The sequence below is a fragment of the Callionymus lyra genome, chromosome 6 (assembly GCF_982586985.1).
Source record: "Callionymus lyra chromosome 6, fCalLyr1.hap1.1, whole genome shotgun sequence".
Taxonomy (NCBI): Eukaryota; Metazoa; Chordata; class Actinopteri; order Syngnathiformes; family Callionymidae; genus Callionymus; species Callionymus lyra.
Window position 1 is genome coordinate 31,468,362 of NC_141823.1, and position 23,543 is coordinate 31,491,904.

The 23,543-nt window shown below is 38.4% G+C and overlaps 2 protein-coding genes across 3 annotated transcripts in view; both read right to left on the reverse strand.

Moving 5' to 3' along the window:
- The window catches only part of kat6b (K(lysine) acetyltransferase 6B), a 173,238-nt gene extending 151,375 nt beyond the window's left edge, over positions 1-21,863 (reverse strand). Inside the window, exon 1 of the mRNA XM_087792747.1 lies at positions 21,844-21,863. The gene's annotated coding sequence lies outside the window, so the exon portion shown is untranslated. The remainder of the gene's footprint in view (positions 1-21,843) is intronic.
- The window catches only part of LOC148078785 (adenosine kinase-like), a 143,572-nt gene that overhangs the window by 107,519 nt on the left and 12,510 nt on the right, over positions 1-23,543 (reverse strand). For both annotated transcript variants that reach the window (XM_087792751.1, XM_087792750.1), the window contains one exon: positions 11,274-11,352. In XM_087792751.1, the coding sequence (XP_087648877.1) occupies positions 11,274-11,352 (79 nt within the window). The remainder of the gene's footprint in view (positions 1-11,273; positions 11,353-23,543) is intronic.

The following is a 23,543-nucleotide window of genomic DNA, read 5'->3' on the forward strand; positions in this document are numbered from 1 at the left end:
AGCAATATTCAAGAGATGGCAGCTCTGCTTTTTTTTTTCAGGAAAAACACAAAGCCTAATTTGGTATTTCATTTTTTGCTTGGCACAACATTGCAGCTTCTTAAACTAATGAACTTGGGAGAAATGAACAGTAATTGCAGGCTGTTCTTTATTTTCTCAAAAACCCTTTTTAACCAAAATATTTAAAGCTGTTTTTCCTCAGTTGCTATGCAACACATCAACTGCAAAGAGTGGGAGCACGCTGAGAATGTGCCAAATAAATTCTCCTGCCACAGATATTCAGTGGGGAAATGTGAGAGAGGGGCACCATTCTGCCATCAGATTAGAATTCAAAAGACTCAGATGAAAGATTTTTTCTAGCGAGCAGTTACTTCAATTATGTCCACAAAATGGACGTGGAAGTAGGCGGGCGTTTGATTCTCAACCCTTATTAAAGTTAATAACAGCTGCATTCAAGTTCCTCAATATATTTGTTTTACCCCAAAAATGTAAATTTAGACTGGTACATGTTTCAGAATATAAACCCTGTCATTTAAGGTCCAGTCCATTAGAGGAGCTCTTGGAAATATAAACGATATTTACAGCATTAGGATGATAATCTGTTCATAGATATTGTGAATGGCATGATGTATGTACAATTAAATTAGACACATTTCCGTTTTGAATTTCAGATGGCAAATTAATACACAGAGGCCAGAGTCACCTACAAAATTAATTCAATTAATCATTTACTTGCTCATCTTTGGTAGAAAGATACGATATGTTTAAATTAACAAGTCAAGGCATTTGTTTAACTGAATGGTATACTTGCCAACTCAGATAGTATACAACAGTACTTGATTCAGTCATTTTGAGCTGAAATCTTTTAACTTCAGAATCCAAATAATTCTAATCCAAAATTAAAAAACAAAACTACAATATACAATTGAGGACATTTTATGAGAGGAAAGCAATAATTATTTTTCAAAATTTATTTTATTTATCAAAAAATAATACTAATACAACACATTTATGTGTGAAGTGAAAAACAAAATTATGCAGGCAAAATGGGTTTTAAATAATGAGAATGTCTTTCAAAAAATGGACAGTCCTGGATTTTTTCTGTTTAATTGAAGTTCAATCATTTCGTAAAATGACACACATGGAAGTTGTGGAAATTAAACAAATTAACTATAAAATAAATGATAAAAGAGAAGTATGAAACCTTAAAACTGGTTACAACACATAGATACTAGATCTGGCAAAATAATTAAAGATGCAGCCAGTTTTGAATATTAACGATTTCTCCACAAAAAAATCCTGCTGTAATAAAAAAGCTGTGTGGAGAGGTGAAAACACACAAAATAATGTATAAAGCTATTAAATAGAAAACAAAACCAGAGAGACTTTTTAAGTATTAACTACCATACGGTATTTAAAAAAAACACATGTTCATTTTTGTGTCTAGAGAAAAAGCAGCGTGGAAGAAAAATGTGCAGGAAAGAAATCGGCTGCCCCACCTTTATTGAGCTAACTTGACGACTGCTTGGCTAACTTCATCATATTTTATCACAGAACATATGAATCTTGCGAGCACATGTTGCTCTCAGCCTTAAAAAACAATTTGTACTACATTCAATAATAAACATTCAATATAAAATAATTATTTCAAGATTTCAATAACAGATTTTGATTGAACCGCAACAACATAATTAAAAAAAATGTGATAATTACTTTTGGCACAATCATAAGACGGAGAAAAACAATTTAGATAAACAGATTTAAGAATCATCATTACATCTGCCAGTCCTTTCGCAAGAAAACATTAACAAGGCAAGAGTAGCGAGAGCCCTGAGAGCAATATTCCTCTGTCAGGTGACATGGAAGGTTGCCAGACAAGGCAAGTCCTTTTAAGTTTCACGCAGTACTTGCCCGGGGCAGGGGCAGTCGTGGAAAAAGCCAAGAAAGAAAATTCAACGGACCGATGTGAGCATGGTACCAATGACATGTTATGCAAAGTATTGAATTGAAATCCTTTTGCCACATTCTATTTCCCAACCGTGATTGTTAATCACTACTTTCACCAGGACATGCTTAAGAGAAACACTTGACTTAAGTGTCATTCTTTTGGCGGCTAAAATCAGGTGCACATTTGACGGCAAATTAACTTCAACAAGCCAGTAATGTGTCACCTTAGCCTCAGTTTGTCATTTCTCACCAGGCATCCAGATCTTGTGCATCTGAGGGGAAAATTAAATCAAACACATTTCTGTGTGAAAGCCAAATTTGAGGAAACACAAGAAAGGAGGCACCCTGTGGCTGGGCCATGGGCTGCAAACAAATCCTTGTTCAGACAAATCCTTGTATAATCGCCTAGTCAGCCTCTATCATTGTGATCATCCAGAATGAATGCTGGTGTGATGCCGTCACAATATGGTCTAGGTAGGAGGAACACGTGCCAACACAGTGCGTGGATGAACACGGGCCTAATGAGAAGTTGGGTGTGGAGGCAACAGTGATCCTCCCACTTTATCATTGAGTAAATGGCAGCACAGACGTGAGCAGCTACATCACAGCTGCCTCATGGCGGGTGACATTGAAACCCACGCATGAACACATCGCTCATCAAAGCGAATGAGCCGTAGGTTTCCTCTGACGCTTTAGAGGAGGAAAAAAAACAATAGGCTAACACATCCTCTGCTCTCCAGAACACCTGGCATAGACAAGACAACAAGCCAAGATGGGAAAGGATTAAACTCACAACAAAAGGAAAAATGTATTTGCATCCATTGATTCATAACAAATCTTTAACACAGTGACCCTGCTCAGCTATGCACTGACCAATAGCTAGAACTAAGAGCCCTTAAAAGGCTAAAAGAAGGTCGTAATATTAACCCGTCTTGAAGCTACAAGACACTTTTGACAACATCCAGTTGAGCGGTTTGATTTCTGCTCTATGCAACGGACCACTAGGCATATTTAAATCGGCTATCAACACTCTTTCTTCAAGGGAGGCGTGAAATATTTGTAGCTGCAAGCTCTTCCGAGGCGATGAAAATCTCCCAACTTAAGAGAATTAAATAAAGTACTTTGAGAACAGGTGACAAGCTACCAATAATTAATTTGGAAGAGATGAATTTAGATGTATCAAATAATTATCACTTAAGGTGAGAGTGAAGTGATAAATGCAGCTTTTAATTAAAATATTTGATTAGATATTAGATATTAGAGTTTAGCATCCCCTTAACACCTGCAGCAGATAAAGTCTGGAGCCGCCATTGCCTTAAAGTGAAGTAAAACCTTTGGATGTTATATAAGATTTTATACATATTTAGTTGTTTTTGATTGTTTGTTGATTGCTTCAGCTGTCAATCACCAGCAAAGGAGGTTTGTGGTTGGCTGGTCTTTACATGGAATTTCAGAGGAAATTGATATATTTGGTTTTGCACTGTTTATATCTTATATATCACTCAGCCCTACTCTAGTGTTAATTAATACTCAGAGCAGTAATTAGTGAGTAAAGCTATTTACAATTATTTGTCGATTAACATCGTGAAAACAAAAGCCGTACCCAAATTACTTTTCCTAAGTGGTACCAAGGCCAAGCAATTTCTTCAGTTTACCTCTTCGCCAGGAGAAAAACAATTGCTTTATTTATTTAATAAAACAGGCTGCAAAAGCCAAATATTAGATAATGGAATACTGCTTTCAGGAAAACAAGTCAAAGAGACATCAAACCTATAATTAGTTTGCCCTCGCAAAATCTGAACTCATGAGATTTTGCTCTGGGACTTTTTTTTTTTTCAACAGAACATAAAACTGTGCAAGTACACATATGTTTTCAATTAGAAGCTCAGGATCAACATCCAAGTCTGGACCCCATTTATCCCCATTCCACTCCTCACCAGGTCTGAGGAAATGTTAAACAGACATCAGTGCCATAACAGGGTTGGCAGACTTCTCAAAAGCTTTTACTTGGAGGAGTTATCAAGCATGAATCGAGACATCGCAGGAGAACGGTGTTGACGACTGTGAATGTATCATGAAAGAAAGAAACAAAGGTATCATAACGTATCAGAACATTTATACGTTTTTAACCAGAGAAAAGGTAGTTAATCTGCTCACAGTGTAGGGAAAGAAAATGTCAATGAAGCGAACAGGGATGTAATGAGAATGTTGGTTTGCACACCATGTTGGGCTCGGATCTCGTTCCCTGACAGCAGCAATAACTCCTTATGTGTCTGTCTCTGCTCAGACTTCAATCTGTGAGCCCGGAGGAGCTGTTGGAGGACTTTGAAGTTCTGTCTAAATGAATCGACTGTGCTCCTTGATATAGCCCCTCGGTGAACCCCCCCACCCACCCTCCACATACTGTCACCTGTGATAACGACTACATGTGCTGAGTGGTACCAAATTTTAAATCTGTGTAGTAAAACTAAGTCAAAATGTTTCCTTTAAACTTAGTAAATGACTTTCTTGAACGCCTACCAGGACCGATGTAAGCCAAAGCTCTTTGATGTGTGAAACGATGTGAGTGGAGGTCTTGGGCTGGTTACTGTAATGCTTCAGACCCGCAACATCCAGTCAAGCACCCTTCTTGTCAGGAGGACCTGCTGGGCCTTGTGTTTAAGAGCTTTGGCAAAAACCAACAATCTGGAAGCAAAAACCGTTCACAGAGCTCTGTACTCACGCTGCTCAACTACACTAAATGGTCTATTAATACTGATACTGTTACATAATTATAATTATAGTTATATCAGATTTATTTGACAGGTTGAAACCAGTGGCTGGTCCATAGCATCCCCCTCCCACTGATTTAGCTTTTTGTTTTTCTTTCTAAGTCTAAGATTATTATCGACTGATTTTTCCAATGGTATATAGGCAGGGAAATGCACTGGAAAAGAGCCCCACCTAGAATATTTTTCACTAACCGCCACTGGTTGAGATCTTATTTTATTGCACCCAGATCTGGGCATTTATGCAGATGACAATTCGCAAACAAATTATCAACCAGGAAACTATGTATAGTGTATGTAGGGTGAAACAGAGTACCAGCGTTAGGAATTTACAGTACAAATTAAGAATAACTAATAATTACATTACAGTTAAATTTCAATAGGTGGTATTTAGAATAGTTTTAAATAAATGCTGCAGTAAAATCAAGATCCTCATGCTCAGTGATCTTCTTCCACAAGGCAGTTCAAACAACTCTCACAAGAAGACAAATTCAAATGCCATATGTTTAAATTTGTTGGGTGACTTGGTCATTAACACAATAGACGCAGGCAGAGGATCATTTTTTGGGTGGAAATCTGGACACGGCTTTAAGTATCGTGAATACAGGACAGGTACAGGATGTACTTCGGAGGATTCGTCCAGGGAAGGCTGCTGGTCCTGATAAGGTGTCTGCTCGACTGCTAAAGACCTGCGCTGCTGAACTAGCTGAGCCGCTCCAGCATGTCTTCAACCTCAGTCTACGGCTGGGGAAAGTACCAACTCTGTGGAAGACTTTCTGTATCGTTCCAGTCCCTAAAAAGATCCGACCGAGTGTGCTGAACGATTACAGACCGGTGACACTGACTTCGCAGCTGATGAAGACACTGGAGCGGCTGGTCCTCAAACATCTCAGGCCACAAGTCCAACACGCGCAAGACCCCCTACAGTTTGCCTACCAGCCAGCAGTTGGTGTGGAAGATGCCATCCTTCATCTCCTGCATCGGACCTACTCCCACTTGGATAAAGGAAGCGGTTCAGTGATAATCCTGTTCCTGGACTTTTCTAGTGCCTTCAACACTATCCAACCCACTCTGCTCCAGGACAAACTGACTAAGATGCATGTGGACCCTGGTCTGGTCTCCTGGATTACGGACTATCTTACTGATCGACCCCAGTATGTCAGGCTGATGGATATCAAGTCTGACACTGTGGTGTGCAGTACAGGAGCACCTCAGGGGACAGTACTGGCCCCTCTCCTCTTCACCATCTACACTTCGGACTTCTGCTACAACTCAGAGCTAAGTCTCGTCCAGAAGTATGCTGATGAAACTGCCATTGTTGGATGCATCAGGGACAACAGCGAAGACGAGTATAGGAGTCTGATAAGTGACTTTGTGGACTGGAGTGAGAGGAACCACTTGCAGCTGAACATCTCAAAGACCAAGGAGCTGGTCTTGGACTTCGGGAGGTCGAGGACAAAGCCACGTCCAGTGTCCATCAGAGGCGACGAGGTGGAGATAGTGGACAACTATAAGTACCTCGGCGTGTGGCTGGACAGTAAACTGGACTGGTCCTGCAACACAGACCATGTATATAAGAAGGTTAAGAGTAGACTGTACTTTCTGAGGAGGCTTCGATCATTTAACATCTGCAAGAAGCTCCTCTGCATGTTCTACCAGTCTGTGGTGGCCAGTGTCCTGTTCTATGCTGTGGTGTGTTGGGGTGGAAATGTGTCCAAGAGGAGTGTCAACAGGTTGGACAGGTTGATCAGGAGGGCTGGCTCTGTGGTTGGAATGAAGCTGGACTCACTGGTGACAGTTGCTGAGAGGAGATCATTGAACAAACTACTGTCCATCATGGATGATGACAGTCATCCTCTGAACACTGTCATCAGTGAGCAGAGAAGCAGAATGAGTGCACGAATGCTCCTACCCAGGTGCAAAACAAACAGACTCAGGGACTCATTCATCCCTCGGGCTATTAAATTGTACAATTCTGAGTTCGGGGGCAGGAGTACAGAGAGAGTATCTGGATGTTCTGTTCCATGTTAGTCTTTGTATCCTTTGTCTTTGTTGTTTTTCTTTGACCTATGTTCTTTGTCTTTATCTTTAGACTTAGATTGTGTCATCTTGTTCTTCCTCTTTTTGTTCTTCTTTTTATTTTATTTTTTATGTATTATTTTTTAATTTTTATTTTATTGTTTATGAAAAATTGCTGGCTATTGGTAAAAAACAATTTCCCGAAGGAGACCTCCTGAGGGATCAATAAAGTTTTACCTTACCTTACCTTACCTTAATATGGACGTGTGAAACATGACAGTTTTCCCAGTCATGCTAAAATACATGAGCCCCAGATATGATCTGTTGCGGTGTGTGCACAAACGCATTTGAAGTCAGAGACTCTTTAAACACTTTTGTAAAAAGTGTGTATACTCGTAATGGTTAGTTGGCGTGTTTCAACCTTTGATTTGACTAAAATCCTGCCTTCATCCTTCCAATCTTTGCCTGTTGTGGATTTTCTTCAGTAAACCTGATTAGAAATGTAAACAAGTCTGTTGTTGATTAAAATAAACATGTAATAATATTCTCTCAGCAATACATGACCATCATATATTGTAAATACTATGAAGTGGTAATGTTCACATGTTTTATCTAGAAGAAAATGTTTATTGATCACATTATTACACATATTTTGTCTTCTCGTGCAAGGCTAATCTTAAGCAGACAAAATGTCTTTCACATCATTTTTTTGACCTTCCTACAGCAAAAGTATTGTCTACTCAGGGATAATGGCTCACTAGCAGGTTGTGCAAACAAAGACGATCTATAAATCAATCCAGAGTATTCTGAATATTGCAAGAAAGAGTGTTTAAATCACATGCAGAAACCTAAGCCTTGAATCACTATAGTGGTGGAAAACTGTTTTTCAGTGGTAATAATATGTAACCCTCTAAGCTAACACTTGGTCAATTCTCAGTGAAGTAAATCCAATTACCATTGATTCAGCCATAAAGCTTGCAGGTTTAGGTTTCCCTTCATGGTGCAGGAATCGTAACTGGGACCACTACTATTTAACCTATTATAACCTCTGATGAAGCTATTGGGGTTAGAGGGAAGTAGTACTTGCATGGACATTGATCCTTCCATATGCTGGCTTTTCCTGGCATGTATAGTGATTCTCTCTCATCTCCAGCAGCAACATTGCTGACCTGGATCGAGCATCTCATTTAGCCTCCCGTCGCTTTGATGTGGATTCTGAGCAGCATGGCATATAAGTCCTATTTGATGGTTCAGCTTCTACAATATGGCGGGTTTTGAAGTTTCCTCATACTGCAGGTGCCAATATGTCATAATCTGGGGGCAAATTATGCTCACAAGAAATTGAAATGTTTAAACATTCTTGTTATAAGGCATACTGTAGATTGACAGGGGCCATTTGAGGCATCTTGTCTGTGGAAATACCAATGTGTCCAGAAAGTTAATGGAAAAAACATTTGACTGTCCCTCAGTTCAAGATCACCTATACGAGTCGCCTCCATGCACTCCACCATGCGAACAGCTCCATTAAAAGCTTTCTGGAGATCTACAAAAACACAAGGAAACTTCTTCTGATCTTCTTTATACGCCTCTATTAACAACCTCTTACTATTTGGGAGTTATTGTAAAATCATAACACAAATCACCCACGCTTTCACTCCTTTATTAAACAGTCTGGTTTGACGGTTGATCACTCTGTTTAACATCTGAAATGGGATGCTGTGAGGACGTTTGCCACTTGTCAACCTCTTCTCGGTTTGCCTCACTTCAAGCTTGCTAATCCCGTGAACTACTAGCCCTCTATCTGTCCTCTTGTCTCTCGTAATGATCATCATCATCATTTTTGTCATTATATTCATTCATTAGTTCCCATAATTCCTTCCATCTTTCTCCTACAACTTGATAGCACAATTCCATTCCTGACCTTGATCTACTTCTCCTGTTAAACAACCTTTCCATCTCTCTCTCTCTGCCTTGCAATCCTGACTTGATGTTTTTCAACCTTCTTTTCAATGCAGTCTCTAACACAACTCGTTGCCTCTCCCTTAGGTACGTATACACTCAATGTAATACTTCTTACTCTACTCATCTCTCTTCCTATTATTCATCTTAAAAACATCTTTGTGGTTTCCTTCAGCACTTTCACTATTCTTCTCCACTCTCTCTGAGTACCACAGACTTTGTTAACTCGGTCTGAATAACATTCGTCCTACGTCAATGTCTTCTAATCAATCGTGAACTCTGCCTTCACTGTTTTTCTCTTATTTCTAACTAAACGCCTTCTACAGATCACTGGACGTTGCTTTCTGTCAACACCCTCGCACTAATAGATAATACATAGACTTTAATTTAGACTCTTGAGATCTCTTTCTGGAAATTGGGTTTTCAGTACACAGCAGACGATAGTTTCATAAAAACAAGAACAAAGAACAAATAAAAAGAACAAAGGGCAAGGGATGACAACGTACAAATTTAAAGAATATACATCAAAGGAAATAATACTATGTTGTGGTCACATATTTCTTTCACACTTTTCCTTACGCACATGATCAAACCTAGTGACAAGCTTTTTCCTCCACTTACCCTATGTTTCTCTCTTTTCTGGTATTTGAAGTTCCTTGGTTTTTATCTACGTCAGAGATTTTCCCTCACTCAACGAACTTGAAATTTTGAAATTAAGATAAATTGAAAAAAGATAAATTATGACTCCATTAATAACTTGCATGAAGTTCATCATCCTGTTCAGAGCAACTTAGTTTTTTTTTCCTACACATAATTCCAACCTTCGTTCTCTTCATGATAAAAGCTAACTGTCTGCCCTTTTCACCGTTTCTTCTTTGTTGTCACTTCACCTACATCAACTCCACTGTTCCTTTTCTTTCTCTGATTTCTTAAATTGCACTCCACAATTTGCCGCTCTAGGGTTATGACGTTCATTGTTATTTAAAGGACCCTCAAGTCAAGGAATATCAAAGCAGAAGTAATCAAAAAACAAACATTGACGAGTTGGATATTTACTAAACATTTCACAAGCAAAAAAATAAAAAAGTAACCTTGACTTTAATGAGTCTTTCCAATTACCTTGAAATAGTGTGCTAAAAGTGTTATAATGTTCATCCAGGACTTGAAAATTAGTCAATGAAATCATAAAAATGATTGTCCTTCCTCTCTACGCTACGGAAATCCCACCTCCTTCCAGAAGAACAGTCGGTGTATTCGATTTGTGTAATGCATACTTCACATTGACAGCCTAACACTAAATAGCTTATCATTGTGTGTGCACTTGTATATTTTTTTCTCAACTGACAATAAAAACATTCTGACTCTGATAAGTAATTCGTATCAAACATAAGGACAAAGCCTCCAAATATTTGGGAACAGCTGGTGGCTGACAGCCAAGAATAAAACTCTCTGATCAATGCTTGTGTGCTAAAGGGGAAGCAACACATTTGGATTCGAATTACGTATGATAATAACATGTTGTGTTGTGCAGTACTTTCATAAGGTACTCAGTCCTTGCAGATATCAAGCCCATCGAAGCACAATTTAGTCAGATAACTATTTTGCATGGCTGCATTTCAGTGATTGCAAAGGGGAGATAACAAAGACTGTAAATAAAAATATTTAAAATATTTTATTTAACGTTCTTAATAAGGTTTACACAAATAACAGATAACAGAAACGTCAATAAAAAAAGATAAAGATAAAACAAGTTGTTTAAAGGTATTTACACTGTTCTGATATATGCATTGATTTAACATGTTACCATATGCAAACAAATTAAATCAGTAGTGAATGTGTGCAAGTGACTCAAAAGATGCAAAAGCTTCTGATTTTGATAATTAGAGTGTTTGGATGAGGGAATGCAGCTTTCTTCAGTGGATGTTTACTGGTTGAAGCCTGAGGGTCTGCCTGTTTTTTCTTCTTATGTTTTTGAATCCATCTTTTCCTAAATACACAAACAGACTCTCAGGCACACACATGCTGTCCTGTGTGTGTGAACGTGAATCCGGCACACAAACAAAAGCACACACCAGATACACAACATGTTTACTAACATTAGCCTTTCATTTAGCTACTGCTCACATTTCTCCTTGGAAACCAAACATCTTACAGCCAGATGCTTTTTCTTTGTTTACTTTGGATGATTCTAGTACGAGCTAATTACAGTGTGTCAAAAGAAGCACAATTTACCGTAAAATATGATTAATTTAAATATTCTATTAAAGTTAAGATTGCCATTTAAGATTTGGATGATCACTTGTTTTCTAAATGGTAATATCTGACGGGCAGGATTTGTTTGATATAATTAGTTGTGACTTTTTAATTGCAGCTATGTGTCGTCCTCTATTATTTGTTTGCTATGTAAGACACACACAGCTAATAATTCATCTTAAACCTCTTTCATTTTTTTGATAGGTTTGGATTTCACACAATGTATCGAACTAAAGCTCTTCTCTATATTCTGACAAGCGGTAAGAACGGTCAGACAATCGCCCACTAAAAAAATCTTTGTTGGTCATGAGTAGAAACTGGACTAACCTGGGCGATCTTCATAGAGTTCTGTGTGGAGCCGCCTGCATGGTATTCAACTTTGTCTCTTCTGACTATTTCTTCAAACCTGATGAAGGAAAAACACAATTTAGGTTATGAACAAGAAAGTGACATTGTTTGTATTTTACACCAATAAACAACTAAAATACATGTAATGATCTACTTTCACTTTTCAGCCCTTTTATTTCACATGCTTTTTTAATATTTCATTGTTACCAGACACAATAAGCAGTTACAAAAAAAAGCTTTTGCTGCAGTCAAGGTCAAAACACAACCAACCCACAGAAACCAGGGCAGAAGTTTCCGCAATTGATTCGCCCACTATTGTTCTAAAAATTATGAGTGTAATTTTACAACAATAAGCTGCTGCTTTTTCCACCCTCTTTAGTTTGAACCCTCGGGCATATATAGAGATGTGGCTAATCTATGGATTTTTGGGGGGTTGTCAGCCTCAAGGAGGAACTCTACAGAAAGTGCAAAGGCTAAACAAAAATGCAGAAGGAGGAGATAATGTGCAGGGGAAAAGGATATTGGGCGCCCAATCATAATTCAGAACCCTCAAACTCTTGACAAAGACGGCCACAACCATCATTTGGCTTATAAACTGTGGTTCAGTAACAGAAAGGTGAGGTTATAGATACTACATCCTAATGTTATACATTTTTTTGGATAACACACTGAGAAATGTACATAATGCAGCTTTTAAGTTAAATGTGACATGTCTTGTTCTATTGTAAATTACCTTTATGCTGTTTTTTAGTGTTTAGTTAACTTGTACTTGTTTTTGTTGTTTGACTCAGCATGGGAGTTTTTTCTGACAATTGTCTATCTATCTGTTTTTGAATACCTGAGGTATATCTCCACCTTTTTTTTTTTAGTTAACCTTTTGGACTGTGATATGGACAGTTTTTATCTTGGACTCTTCTTTGCTAAACTTTCATCCTTTTCTATTGTGAATGAACCAGTGTTAATAAACCTAAATCTGCCCTGTGGAAAAACATTAACTGTATATTTATTTATGTTTAAGATTTGATTTCAAGTTTTAAAGTAACACAACTCTACTCAAGAGAAATTCATTTTTGGTGGAACCCTTTTTGTCATAATTGCTCCTGATGGTTGAGCTGGTTCCCTGCGCCGCAGCCTACTCCCATCAGTGTGGGATTGTGTGTGTGAATGGGTGAATGTGTACTGTGTAGTGTAAAGCACTGTGGGTGCTGAATGAGCATAGAAAAGTGCTATTTAAGTACAAGACATTTAGCATTTTACCATTGAATGGCAAAAATATCCTATTCTGATTCTGGTGTATTTTCTGTTTTTGCAGATTGTTTGGTTGCTCCACTACACGTTTGGGTCTGACTCTTGTCTAGTCATCACAAAAGGTGGAGATGCTGCACATACGCTTGGTTATAACAAATCGATGAAGAGTTGCTGGGGATGTAGGAGTGAAGATTGGACTAAATGCAAAGTGACGACAAAAGCTTTCAGAGATAATAAAAGCAGATGGCCGGAAATTTACAATAACTTTATAACTGGGCTTGTTAGTCTGTCTGCCAGACGAATCTGTCTGCTGACGTCAAAGACAGACTAGTAAAAGTGACACACTCTATATTTTTTATTTAATCAATGTTTAAAAATAATGCATTGTTTACTGAATTGGTTACCTGTTACCTCTTCACTCACTAGTATAGTTTTTTCTGGACATCACCATCCGTATAATAGGGAAAAATAAAATCAAAAAGGTTTTTTAAATTGCAAAAGTGCTGTAGCTTAGCATGATGATGTGAAGGAATAGGTGGGCTCGGTAGGTGGAGGGAGCATCGGCGAATCTGCATTTGTTGGCACTATATAAGTCATGTAATGCATAAATAATTCCGCAAACCTCTACTTTTTATCTGGTAGGCGTTTGAGTTACCACTTGCTAACTGCACAAAATACTTGTTTGTCCAAGTTGACTCTTTTAAAGAAAACAAAAGGTTGCCCAGTTAACCTTCAATAAACAACCATGGGCCACAGTTTTGGCACATTCTGCAAATGTCAAACTCAAGGTCCTTTTACTTGCTGATGTTCTTGACCTCATTTATCATGACGTTTGAATCATCTGGTATTGCAACATCAATGAGAAGGCATTGCTTGTCCTGCAGGACTATATCGGAGCTTTGCAGAGATGGTATGACCCGTTTGCACTGGCATATTGCACATGAAGGTATAATCATTCATTTTAGTAACCAATTCTGGGGCGTGCTTGTACCCTTTCTCGGGCCCTGGTGCAAGTGGTTGACTATGTTATTGTGTCTTTATACAACTAATTGTCTCCTCTGCTTTTCTGCAGACCCATCACCTACTGTCAACCTGCTGCTTTAGCATGTTCTTTTGGTGATATCTGGTGTTAAGTGGTCTTGAGCTGCAACTAGGAGGCTTTCTGTCTAGGCTTTAAAGGGCAACTGTTGATTTGAGTGTGTCTTAAATCAATCTTGAACCACTATTGTATTCATTAGTAAGTTCCGTTTTTCAATAATCTCTTATATTGGAAATATTACCATAACATAAACTTTAAATAGTTTTCAGTGTTTTTTTTTTTTAAAGAAGTAGGTCACGGAACATAATAAAATATTCTATTAGAAAATAGAGCGGAGATTGGCTGCTCTGCAAGTCAATCAAATGGTTATTGTGCCGATTGGTTGAGGTAAGAAGAGATCTCAGACTGACTGTCCTGTACGTCAACCAATCAGGGAACAATAAACATTTGATTGAAAGCAGCCGATCTGACCCAGTTGGAGTGTTCAGGCAAGAGAAGTTAAGGCAAATTGGTTATTGAGCAAAACTAGTGTTGTGTTTAGAGCTGGTTTGTATCTGGGGAACTAAGAACAGGACCAACATTGGTAGACTGCACAGTTCACACAACCTCCCAGGAAATCTATCTCTGGACCTGCTGAAGTAGCAAGATAGGTCAATAACAATAAATATCACAACACAAGCAGCTTGTTTATTTCCCCAGAGACAGACACATTAAGCAGATCATTTCTTACAGCTAACGGCTACTCTCCCTAGTAATGCCTATCGTCTTCACGTTCTAATTTAGCCATGAACCTCATCTCAGTGTAGCCTCCCCAATGTTAAAGTCAATTCTTCTTCACTATTGTTTCAATTGATGGAAAACTGAATGTGGATTCTCCCCTGCATTCTTGGTTTGGCATTTGTGAAAGGAACATATCCCAGTGTAACAGAGTTATGCTCCTTCAACACGTTTTGTTACCCCCTGCTAGGATGAGGGAGTAATATTTATTCCATAATATCCCATTCCTGTGTGCCTAATTAGTCATCCGCATGCATTTCATTTTCAAGACTTAAAAGCAACAGAGTTATTATTAATTAATATCATTTATTTTGAAAGTCATCATAATCAAACATGCAGATCTCAGGTAACTCAAATAGATGGTTTAACGAAATGTAAAGGAGGTTCAATTAATCAATAATCAATGAAATGACATTATGATGGATGGATGTTTCATAAACATTTCATACCAGCCATAATGTTAATTTAATTAATGAAAGGGGGGGACAAAAAAATATATTTTATGTATTCCACAGTATTTGATGAGGCTCAAAGATAAACAATATATATATTTTTTAAAAATCACATTTTCCATTGTTATATTATATATTTATAACAGCAAGTCAGACAACTAACTTGATTTATCTTCATCATAGTTCCTAGCCCTTTCTATGCCCTTCAAGTCCTACTACTGTATCTATGGTCCTTATTTGTCATCTTTCTCTTCTCCTTTTACCAAACCATCTTGAGTTAATTTTGACTCCAAACTTTCATTTTAATTTCTGATCTATTCTTTTTTATGTCACTTCCAATGAAATAAACTTCATGTAATTCTACTGTCCCTTGATCGCATTTATCCATTAATTTTCTGCCGCTTATTCCCTTTCGAGTGTTTCGGAAGGCCTGGGTCTAGCCCAGCTTCTTTGGGTGAGAGGCGGGGGACACCCTGAACAGGACAGCACTCAGTTGCAGGGCACACAAAGACATACAACCATTCACACACACACTCAAGTTCCAAATTCAACCATCAATGTTTTTGGATTTTGGGAGGAAACCAGAGAAAACCCACGCAACACAGTGACAACATACAAACTCCACACAGAAAGGTGACAAGTTGCCTCCTTCCATTTTCATTTTGGCCTTGACCTTCAGGACATCTTGTGCAATACATCATGGACTTAGAAAACTTTTACAACAGGTTTATCGATAATTATGCTCTTGTGGCAGCAGACAAGGGCTGTGTATCAATCGGAAGTTTCAACACCCGTACTGATAGCGATACTTTCACTTCGATACCGGTTCCTGAATACTTTTTCCAATGCCAATTTAATAAGATCAGTTCAGACAAAAGTAATTTACATTTACACATCACATAGTACACATCTTGAGTTACTTTTATATATATATATACATTTGAGGGCTTTCTTACAGAATGCATTTTTAAAAAATCTCCAGCGCAAAAGAACAAGTGACAAATAATCTGATGCTAACTGCCTAATGCTTACTGCCAACTTGCAGTTTTCCTTCAGAAAAATCCACAAATTATCAAGTTTTGCTCATGCAAGTTACAGAAACCTAGCACTGTGTTTCTGAAGCATTTGGGTCATGCCACAAAGGAACCAAAGTACGATACCCATGACTGTGTTGGCAAACTTGCAGCAGAACTCAGAGTCATTTCACTTGGTCACCAACTCGGGGTCAACCTGCCTTGACTAGACGGTTAGTGGTTAGAAGGACGTCGCTACGGACAGTAAGCTCCGCCCTGTCATTGTTTAGCCCACTGTGTGACTCGATCAGAGCTAATAATCGGGCAAACAGCAAATATTGTCAGTCAAGTTAGCGTACAAAAAGTAGAGTCACTGGTTACAGGGTGCTGAGCTGTGACTGGTTTGACTCTCCTACCTGGAGTCGTTGAAAGGGTCCCTGACACGATTTAAATATGAATGAGGTACAGACAACAAGGGACTTTGTAGCGATCATTTCACTGCAGAGGGTTTTGAGCTGCTATTGGGGACTATTTTGGCTTAAAATCATCTCTGACAACCAAAAAAACAACAGCAGTGGAACAGCGGTTGTCAAGGCAGAGACACAAGTAGCGGCTTCAGGTCCACAACTCTCCCATAAGTTTTGTTTTTGTCATAGCTTTTCTCACTCCCCAAACTCTACAGTATCTCTCTACCCAGTTGATTCACGCACACAAAAACAAAATGTGACAAAAACTAAACATGTTGTTCCTTTTTACTGGTGTCTCGGTCTGAACAACAATAGTTTTCACTACGTTGTTTCAGCTCCCTGTGTTCTTTTGTGATTGCCTTGGAATTATATTACACAAGCAAACAATAAAGATATTTTTCAAACAATTGTATTTAAGATGTAAACATAACTTGTTTCTTCACAGAAAGACTAAAAAATGTACTAATAAACAATGAGCTATGCTCTTAAAGATGCAAAGCAATTAAAAGCATATAAAGCCATTTTAATTGTAGCCGGTGATACAATGTTATAAATAACAAACTGTTTCAGGATGGATTTCCACAGGTCAATTGACTGATGGAAAACATATTTCAGCTGACTTTTTAATGATGGACTGACAATTTAGACACTTGGTATGCCAAGTGTACTGTGGGTTTTGGACACATGTCTGGAAGAGATGATTTCAAGTTCTGCATTACCTGGTTAAACTCAGCATGGAGGCAGTGTAAAAGTAAGCTTTGCTGCTTCAAAGAAATGCAACATATCATGTCTCAGGGCAAATGGTTTTACCAGAGCAGAATGTTCCTTGTAAAGAAAAAATAACTTTCCATGCAAGTGGAAAATATGCTAAACTAGAAAAAAAATCCTTCCTGAGACACCTGTTATGACTCCTTGACAAAGGAATATTTTGAGCTCTGTGGGTGTTTATAGCATGAAGGCAGCAGAGGGAGTCCAGGACACATTTGAAAAAGACACATGGCTTCTCAAATATTTAAGCATGTTTTCCTGCTTCAAATAAATTTTTTTTTTCATTTTTCAGTGAAGAGGGCTTGAGATCTACCTCATCTCAAATGCCCGAAAATCTTAATGCACAGAAGAAGCTGCCTGGAGACATTTGGACCCTCAGACATCATGTGATGCTATAGTAGTGACACCTTAAACGGCCTCCATAACCATTTAAGGAGAGGAAATCCTCCTTTATCCAGTGCAGTCAACACTTGTTCAGTGATGGGAGGGAGAAAAGCCCAGAAGATTGTTTTGAACAAAATGTCCTCAGACACTTTCTGCTGTAAAAAAAACCTACAACTTGCGGTCGCATGAAGAGAGAGAGCAATTCCAGCCATGACAAGCATTCCTCTAATGTATGGGAAGACTGTTATCTATGGCGTGTTTTTATTGCTCGACACCTTGGTTAAATACTACTTGAGTACAGGCACTGTACGCGTTTTTTCAATTGCATCTCTTCAATTTGGAGAAGGACAGAGACATTTATTTATTCAGCATGACTCAAATCTCCTTCAAACAGGGAAATTAGGCCACTCACTGTTTTCAGGGCTGCTCTGAGCAAGCAAGTCATTGCTGAGGCTTAGAGCAACACGTAGCATTTACAAATAGAAAATTAAGAGAACACATTTGACTGAATTAGAAAAAAGAAATCACTCTTTCTTCTCTTTGTTGTTAAAATAAAACCTTACATGAAGTTAAATGCATAGAGAAATAATGTAATAGTGATTAGATTGTACATTAAGAAGGAAAATGCAAGTGTGGGTTGTGATGTTTAAGCTGCCCTGTAAGGCAACTTATATAACTCTAAATTAAGTTTTCAAATAATCAAAACTCCTTTTAATTATTTTTTAGGTTAGAGTTATGCAGTGAAATTGAGTGTTTCTTTCCCATTTAAATTATTCACTTTGTTTTGACCATATACATCGTAACAAGGTCATCAAGGTCATACACAGCAAGTTTAAACAAAACTAGGTTGATCCCTGAAATATATGAACAAAATGTTAAAAATTGCATTCATCGGATGATACCCTTTGATCGGACATGTATTTAGGTACATGAGGTTGAAAACATAGCATACCAGAGGTTGATGCAATTTTGGAACTTTTTCTAGTATTTGTAAATACAATAAATCATGCTGAACGACCTTCACCTATACCAGCGTAGCAACATCAACCACCAGTGACCACTTGCCACTGCCTGCTTTTGTGTCTACTCTGTTTAGGAAGACAATGGGAGAGTTGCAATTTGTGTAATTCATAATATACATGTTAATCATTTAGTTAAAATTCCCCAAAACATGGTACAACAGCTTAACAGAGTGCTAGCCATGCCACCTCTTGCCTGTCAGGTGGGGAGGCAGTTTGGTTTAGTTTATCATATTTAACCCTGTAACACCCCTTGTTGTAAAATTACAACGTTACCTTTAACCATCCTAAAAAACAATCTGTTATATCTGATTTTTTACCACATTTACATAGTCATTGGGTCCTATTGTTCAGTCCCACAATGCTATTGGATCTTACATTTGTTTATAAGTCACGCCTTCTGGCCATGAACTCACACAACCACTCAAGGTTTCCTTCGAACAACAACCAATTGCTTCATTGGTCTGGATTCATCAGATTCAAGTAAGTAATATGTCTTTTATATTTTTTTTGGTTGTTATTACAATGTCTAGAGCATGTACATATGTAGTTATTGTGGAATAGATGCATCAAATTTTATTTAGAGCTTGTTATATAATTGTTGCAATTATACAACACTGGGGGAATGTGGTAGTCAAAATAGCTGGCTTGTTGCAGTGGGCACAAACAGGTTGTATTGCCTCCACTACACCACTGCCTGAAAGAGAGTATTTTCTTTATACATGGATAGTATACATTCTACCCTTCTGTTGTGTTATGGTCAAATTTGACTGATTTAAAAGTTTTATTTCTAATAAATGTAGTTAATTTGATCAGCCTGACCTAAAATTCCATGACTTTGTCCACAAAGAGGATATCAGAAGTCAATTCAACTCTGGGGAAAGGAATGTTGCTGAATGTGTGGTGTGGATGTAAGTGGGGGTATGCATGTTTTCCTTTTAGTATGATAATTAGAACCATTAACCCATTTACATTCACATTCAGGGGTTTAGCAGACGATTTTGTCCAAAGATGTCTAGCAAAGAGACAATGAACAGGAGACAATTTCAGGCACAGCTAGCATCCTCTCTCATCCTGGTAAACGAAACACTTCAAACTCCAAAGAGAGGACGGCCATCTTCAGGCAAAGGAAGCCCTCTGAATGCTCAGAAGAGGCCATCCAAGAGATGTGCGCACCTCCCATTGGATGTACGCAACGATCTAGTTGCCCATTTCCCAAGGAAGACAGGGAGAGGACGCTGCAGACACTGCAATAAAGGATACACCAACACACAATGCATAAAGTGTGATGTTCGCCTTTGCTTTACAGACGACAGGGACTGTTTTTGGGACTTTCACCACCAATGAAAGTCTTCATGACCAATGTCATAAAAAGAAAAAAAGAGGGGGGGAAAACGTTTTTAAAGAGATTTATCTTGTTTAATATTTTTGTTATATTTTTTATTGTTTTTAATAAATGACTTCATAAAAATAAGACTAATGTGTGATTATTATTAATGTTATACTGTTAGGGGGCTAAGGAAGCAATCAACTCTGCAAATGAACCCTTAGCCTAGTTGTTCTGAATTGTTCAGACAACAGAAATTCTGCTCCCAACTAAGCCCAATGTTGCAATATTACAACATTTCTCTAAAAACGTACATAAACATTTTTTTTTTAAAAACTCTTTAATTTCTGCATCAAAGGCCTCCTAAAACAACATCTGAAAGGTCAATTTTTTTTTTTAGGTTTTTCTATATTTGGGTCTTACAGGGTTAAGATGAATTATTGTGCAATTGGTGTGTTAAGTCCCAGAATACATATAAACTTTAGTTTGAGTAGTATATATATACATATATATATATATATATATATATATATATATATATATTATAGCATACTTATTTACATAGAAACATATATACAAACTTTGTACAGTTAGGGTTCTTTTTTATTTTATAATTTGAAATTTTGCACTTATACATTTTTGTATAGATGTTTGGTTTTCCATGCCAAATATACAAAGGTTTAACAAACAAAAATTTGAAGAGCAATTTATATTTGCTTTCTGTGTGTTTCAATTGTTTTATATTTAGATATTGTGGATTTAGTGTTATACTCTTCAACCGGCTCTGAATTTCTTCCCTGATCACGTTCTTAAATTGTTGAGTTGCAAGTTTTTTTCACATGCACTTAGTAGAGGAACTTCCTCACCTGGTACTTCAGTGTACGACCTGACCCATCAATCAGACATAACTGAACTCTATTAAGTATGCGTTGCAAGTGTGTAACCGATCGCTTTGTGCGTGATTGAATGAGAAGCTGTAACCGTTAAGATAAATTCATAATTAGACTCTGTATTTAATGCGAAGTTGGCAAAATGTCTGTTTTGTGACACTTTCTTTTCCTATCAAAAAGCAACTTAACCAACATAATCCTAACTTAAACCAGTGGTGACAATCACCATGCAATGGACCCCTGTCTCACATGTAAAAACTAGTTAACGAGGCTAGACAATAGATCTTAAGTGTCTTATAATCAGAAACTTTTATAAACATTCTTGGATCCCTGCACTTTGTCACACTGTCACACTGTCTTTTCCCATTTAGACAAATTATGAGGGCTTCAAAAGAAATCCCACCCTTATGACTCGAAGGTTCTCTTGGTCTCCTCTAGATGAGCAGAGTAGATTATTTACATGTCCCAATAATTTAACATTTGCTCCTTTAAGTCTCTTACATGAAGGGCAAGGCGGGACCATTTACCCAATCACTCTTCATCCCACTTTGATGTTAGCTATCTCGATAAGACCGGATGAGTGCCCGAGAATCCCTGTCGAGTGATTTCACAGGAAGAACAAGACTTCAGTTAATCAATGCCCAGACTGGATCGGGAACCCCATGAGTGGTTCGCCTCAAAGTCTTCCCAAGTGATCTGAGTGCACACCAGAGTAATTCACTGCTAATGATCACCGTGGCACCAGCCCTCCTACGTTCGCCCTCATCTAATGGCCTTGTTCACATTTAAACAGATTACAAATCAAGGAGACAGGCAGAGGGACATCACCAAACAGCCTGCAGAAGACCTCCAGGGATGAAACAAGAGGAACTACACATGACTTCCTCTCCTCTGGGACTAGCAAGTAATGCAGAACAACTGTGAAAGATCTGTTTTAACTTTAAAAGGCAGGTGCTTTCATATAGATGGATCTATCTCTCACTGACAGATGCACAGAGGAAGCCGAAGAGACTCCGTGATTACACTTTCCACACAAGCATCGGTTGGAGGCAGGTTCTATTGTCGATTAGACTGCCAAAGCATTTTACACAAAAGCACCTCTGGATGCAGTGGATGACGCAAAAGTAATTGTTTTCATAGGTCAGCCTGCTGAAAAAAACAACACTTGAGGATGTGAAGAAAAGTGGATGGAAAATGTGAGGAATTGTTGTTTTTCTCCTCCATTAAATAGGCTGTCAATCCTTTCACAGAGGGTTACACAATGTCTCTGTTTAAGATCAATACAAGGGTACAGGTTTAAGACCAACACAAGACGGGATCATTCATTATTCTCTTCTGCTGTGCTACTCAAGGTTGGATCTTGTCGCTTCATTTTTTTCAAATCAATAATTATCTTTTTTTTTCTGCGCTCAAACTCTCGCTTTGAAAAAGAGGTTTTCATTCAATGTCAGTAGACTCTCTCTTTCAATCCCTCTCGTCTCTGTACCGACGAGTGAGGAACACGGAATGAATAAAACATTCTTTACAGTGAACGCAATAAAGGAGAAGATGACAAAGAATTGAGCTCTTAAAAGCACTGAACACATGAGTCATTCCAGTTTCGTTAGAATAACCAATGTTAATTTGCAGTCATAATTGAGGTTAGTTAATTAAATATATATATATATATATATATGTATACGAATATTTTTGTGGCACACATAGTGTGGTTAAATGGTTTGTTGGTTCAGTTTGATGTATAGATTTTTAGAAATGAGAACACAGTATTGAATACAGAATGTAAACGAATATTTATATTAAAAATGAAAAAGATGTTAAAAAATAAAGTAAACATGAAACGGCAGACTTTTTTTCAATGCTCTCATGATGAAACAACTTATTTGGTCTCACCATGTTTTAGGAAATACTGTATACACAAAATAACATGGTCCTAATGGCTGAGAAACTGCATTACGAATTGAACCGTACAAGAATACACCCAGTTTTAACAGACAGGAACAAAATCTGTTCGCTGAGGATGAGTTCTGATTATTAGCATCTGAAATGTCACAGGTTTTTGGATTCTCGCTGCAGAGGGTGGCGTTGTTTGTCACACTGTACAGTGTGGAAGTGGGAGAGTGAGTGTGGAGGGAGGACACGTTCAGAGAGTGGGAAGAGGAGCGTGTAAGCAGGGCTGGGGCTTGTGGCGCTCTCTTGAGGTTCCAGATCTGAGTCCAGCACACAGAGCCTTCCAGACACTCTCCTTATCTTGGAGGTTGACATCGAGATCTCTCCGGGAGAATGATTCCGCCAACATCGCCTGCTGGAGGGACCATATGTCCCAGTGTGAACTTTAAGACACACGGGGAGTGTTGCAGCTCAGCCGTCGAGGCCCCCCATCTCCGCCGCTGACAGACTGGATGTGGAGACATGATGAGCACAAATAGGACTCTAACTAGCCCTGATGTATGAAAGCTGCTTGTCATTGGCTCGTTCCTGTGTGGCTGCTGGGGATCAAAAGATGACTAAAAATAGCCCTGAGCATGCTTCTCTGAACTGAACATTCTGTATGTGCTGGCTGAGACGCCCACATTTTAATTATAAAACACTCTTTAAAAAGGACGAGTTAGAGGGAAATGAGGAGAGGAAGACGAGGGGGGAGGCGGGAGGGGGGGTCGCCCACTTCCTCAGAGATGTGGATCATGTTTGTTGGACCTCCTTTTGAGTGAGGCTGTTGCCTTCTGGCACCACCTGCTGGCAGCTGCTGTCAACAAGAGGGCGAGCGTTCATTAGGATTGCATCAGCCACCACTCACCACTTCTTCCCATCACTTAAGAGTGACACAAACAGCTTCAAGATCGCCTTTGTTTTCTCCCCCCTTTCATC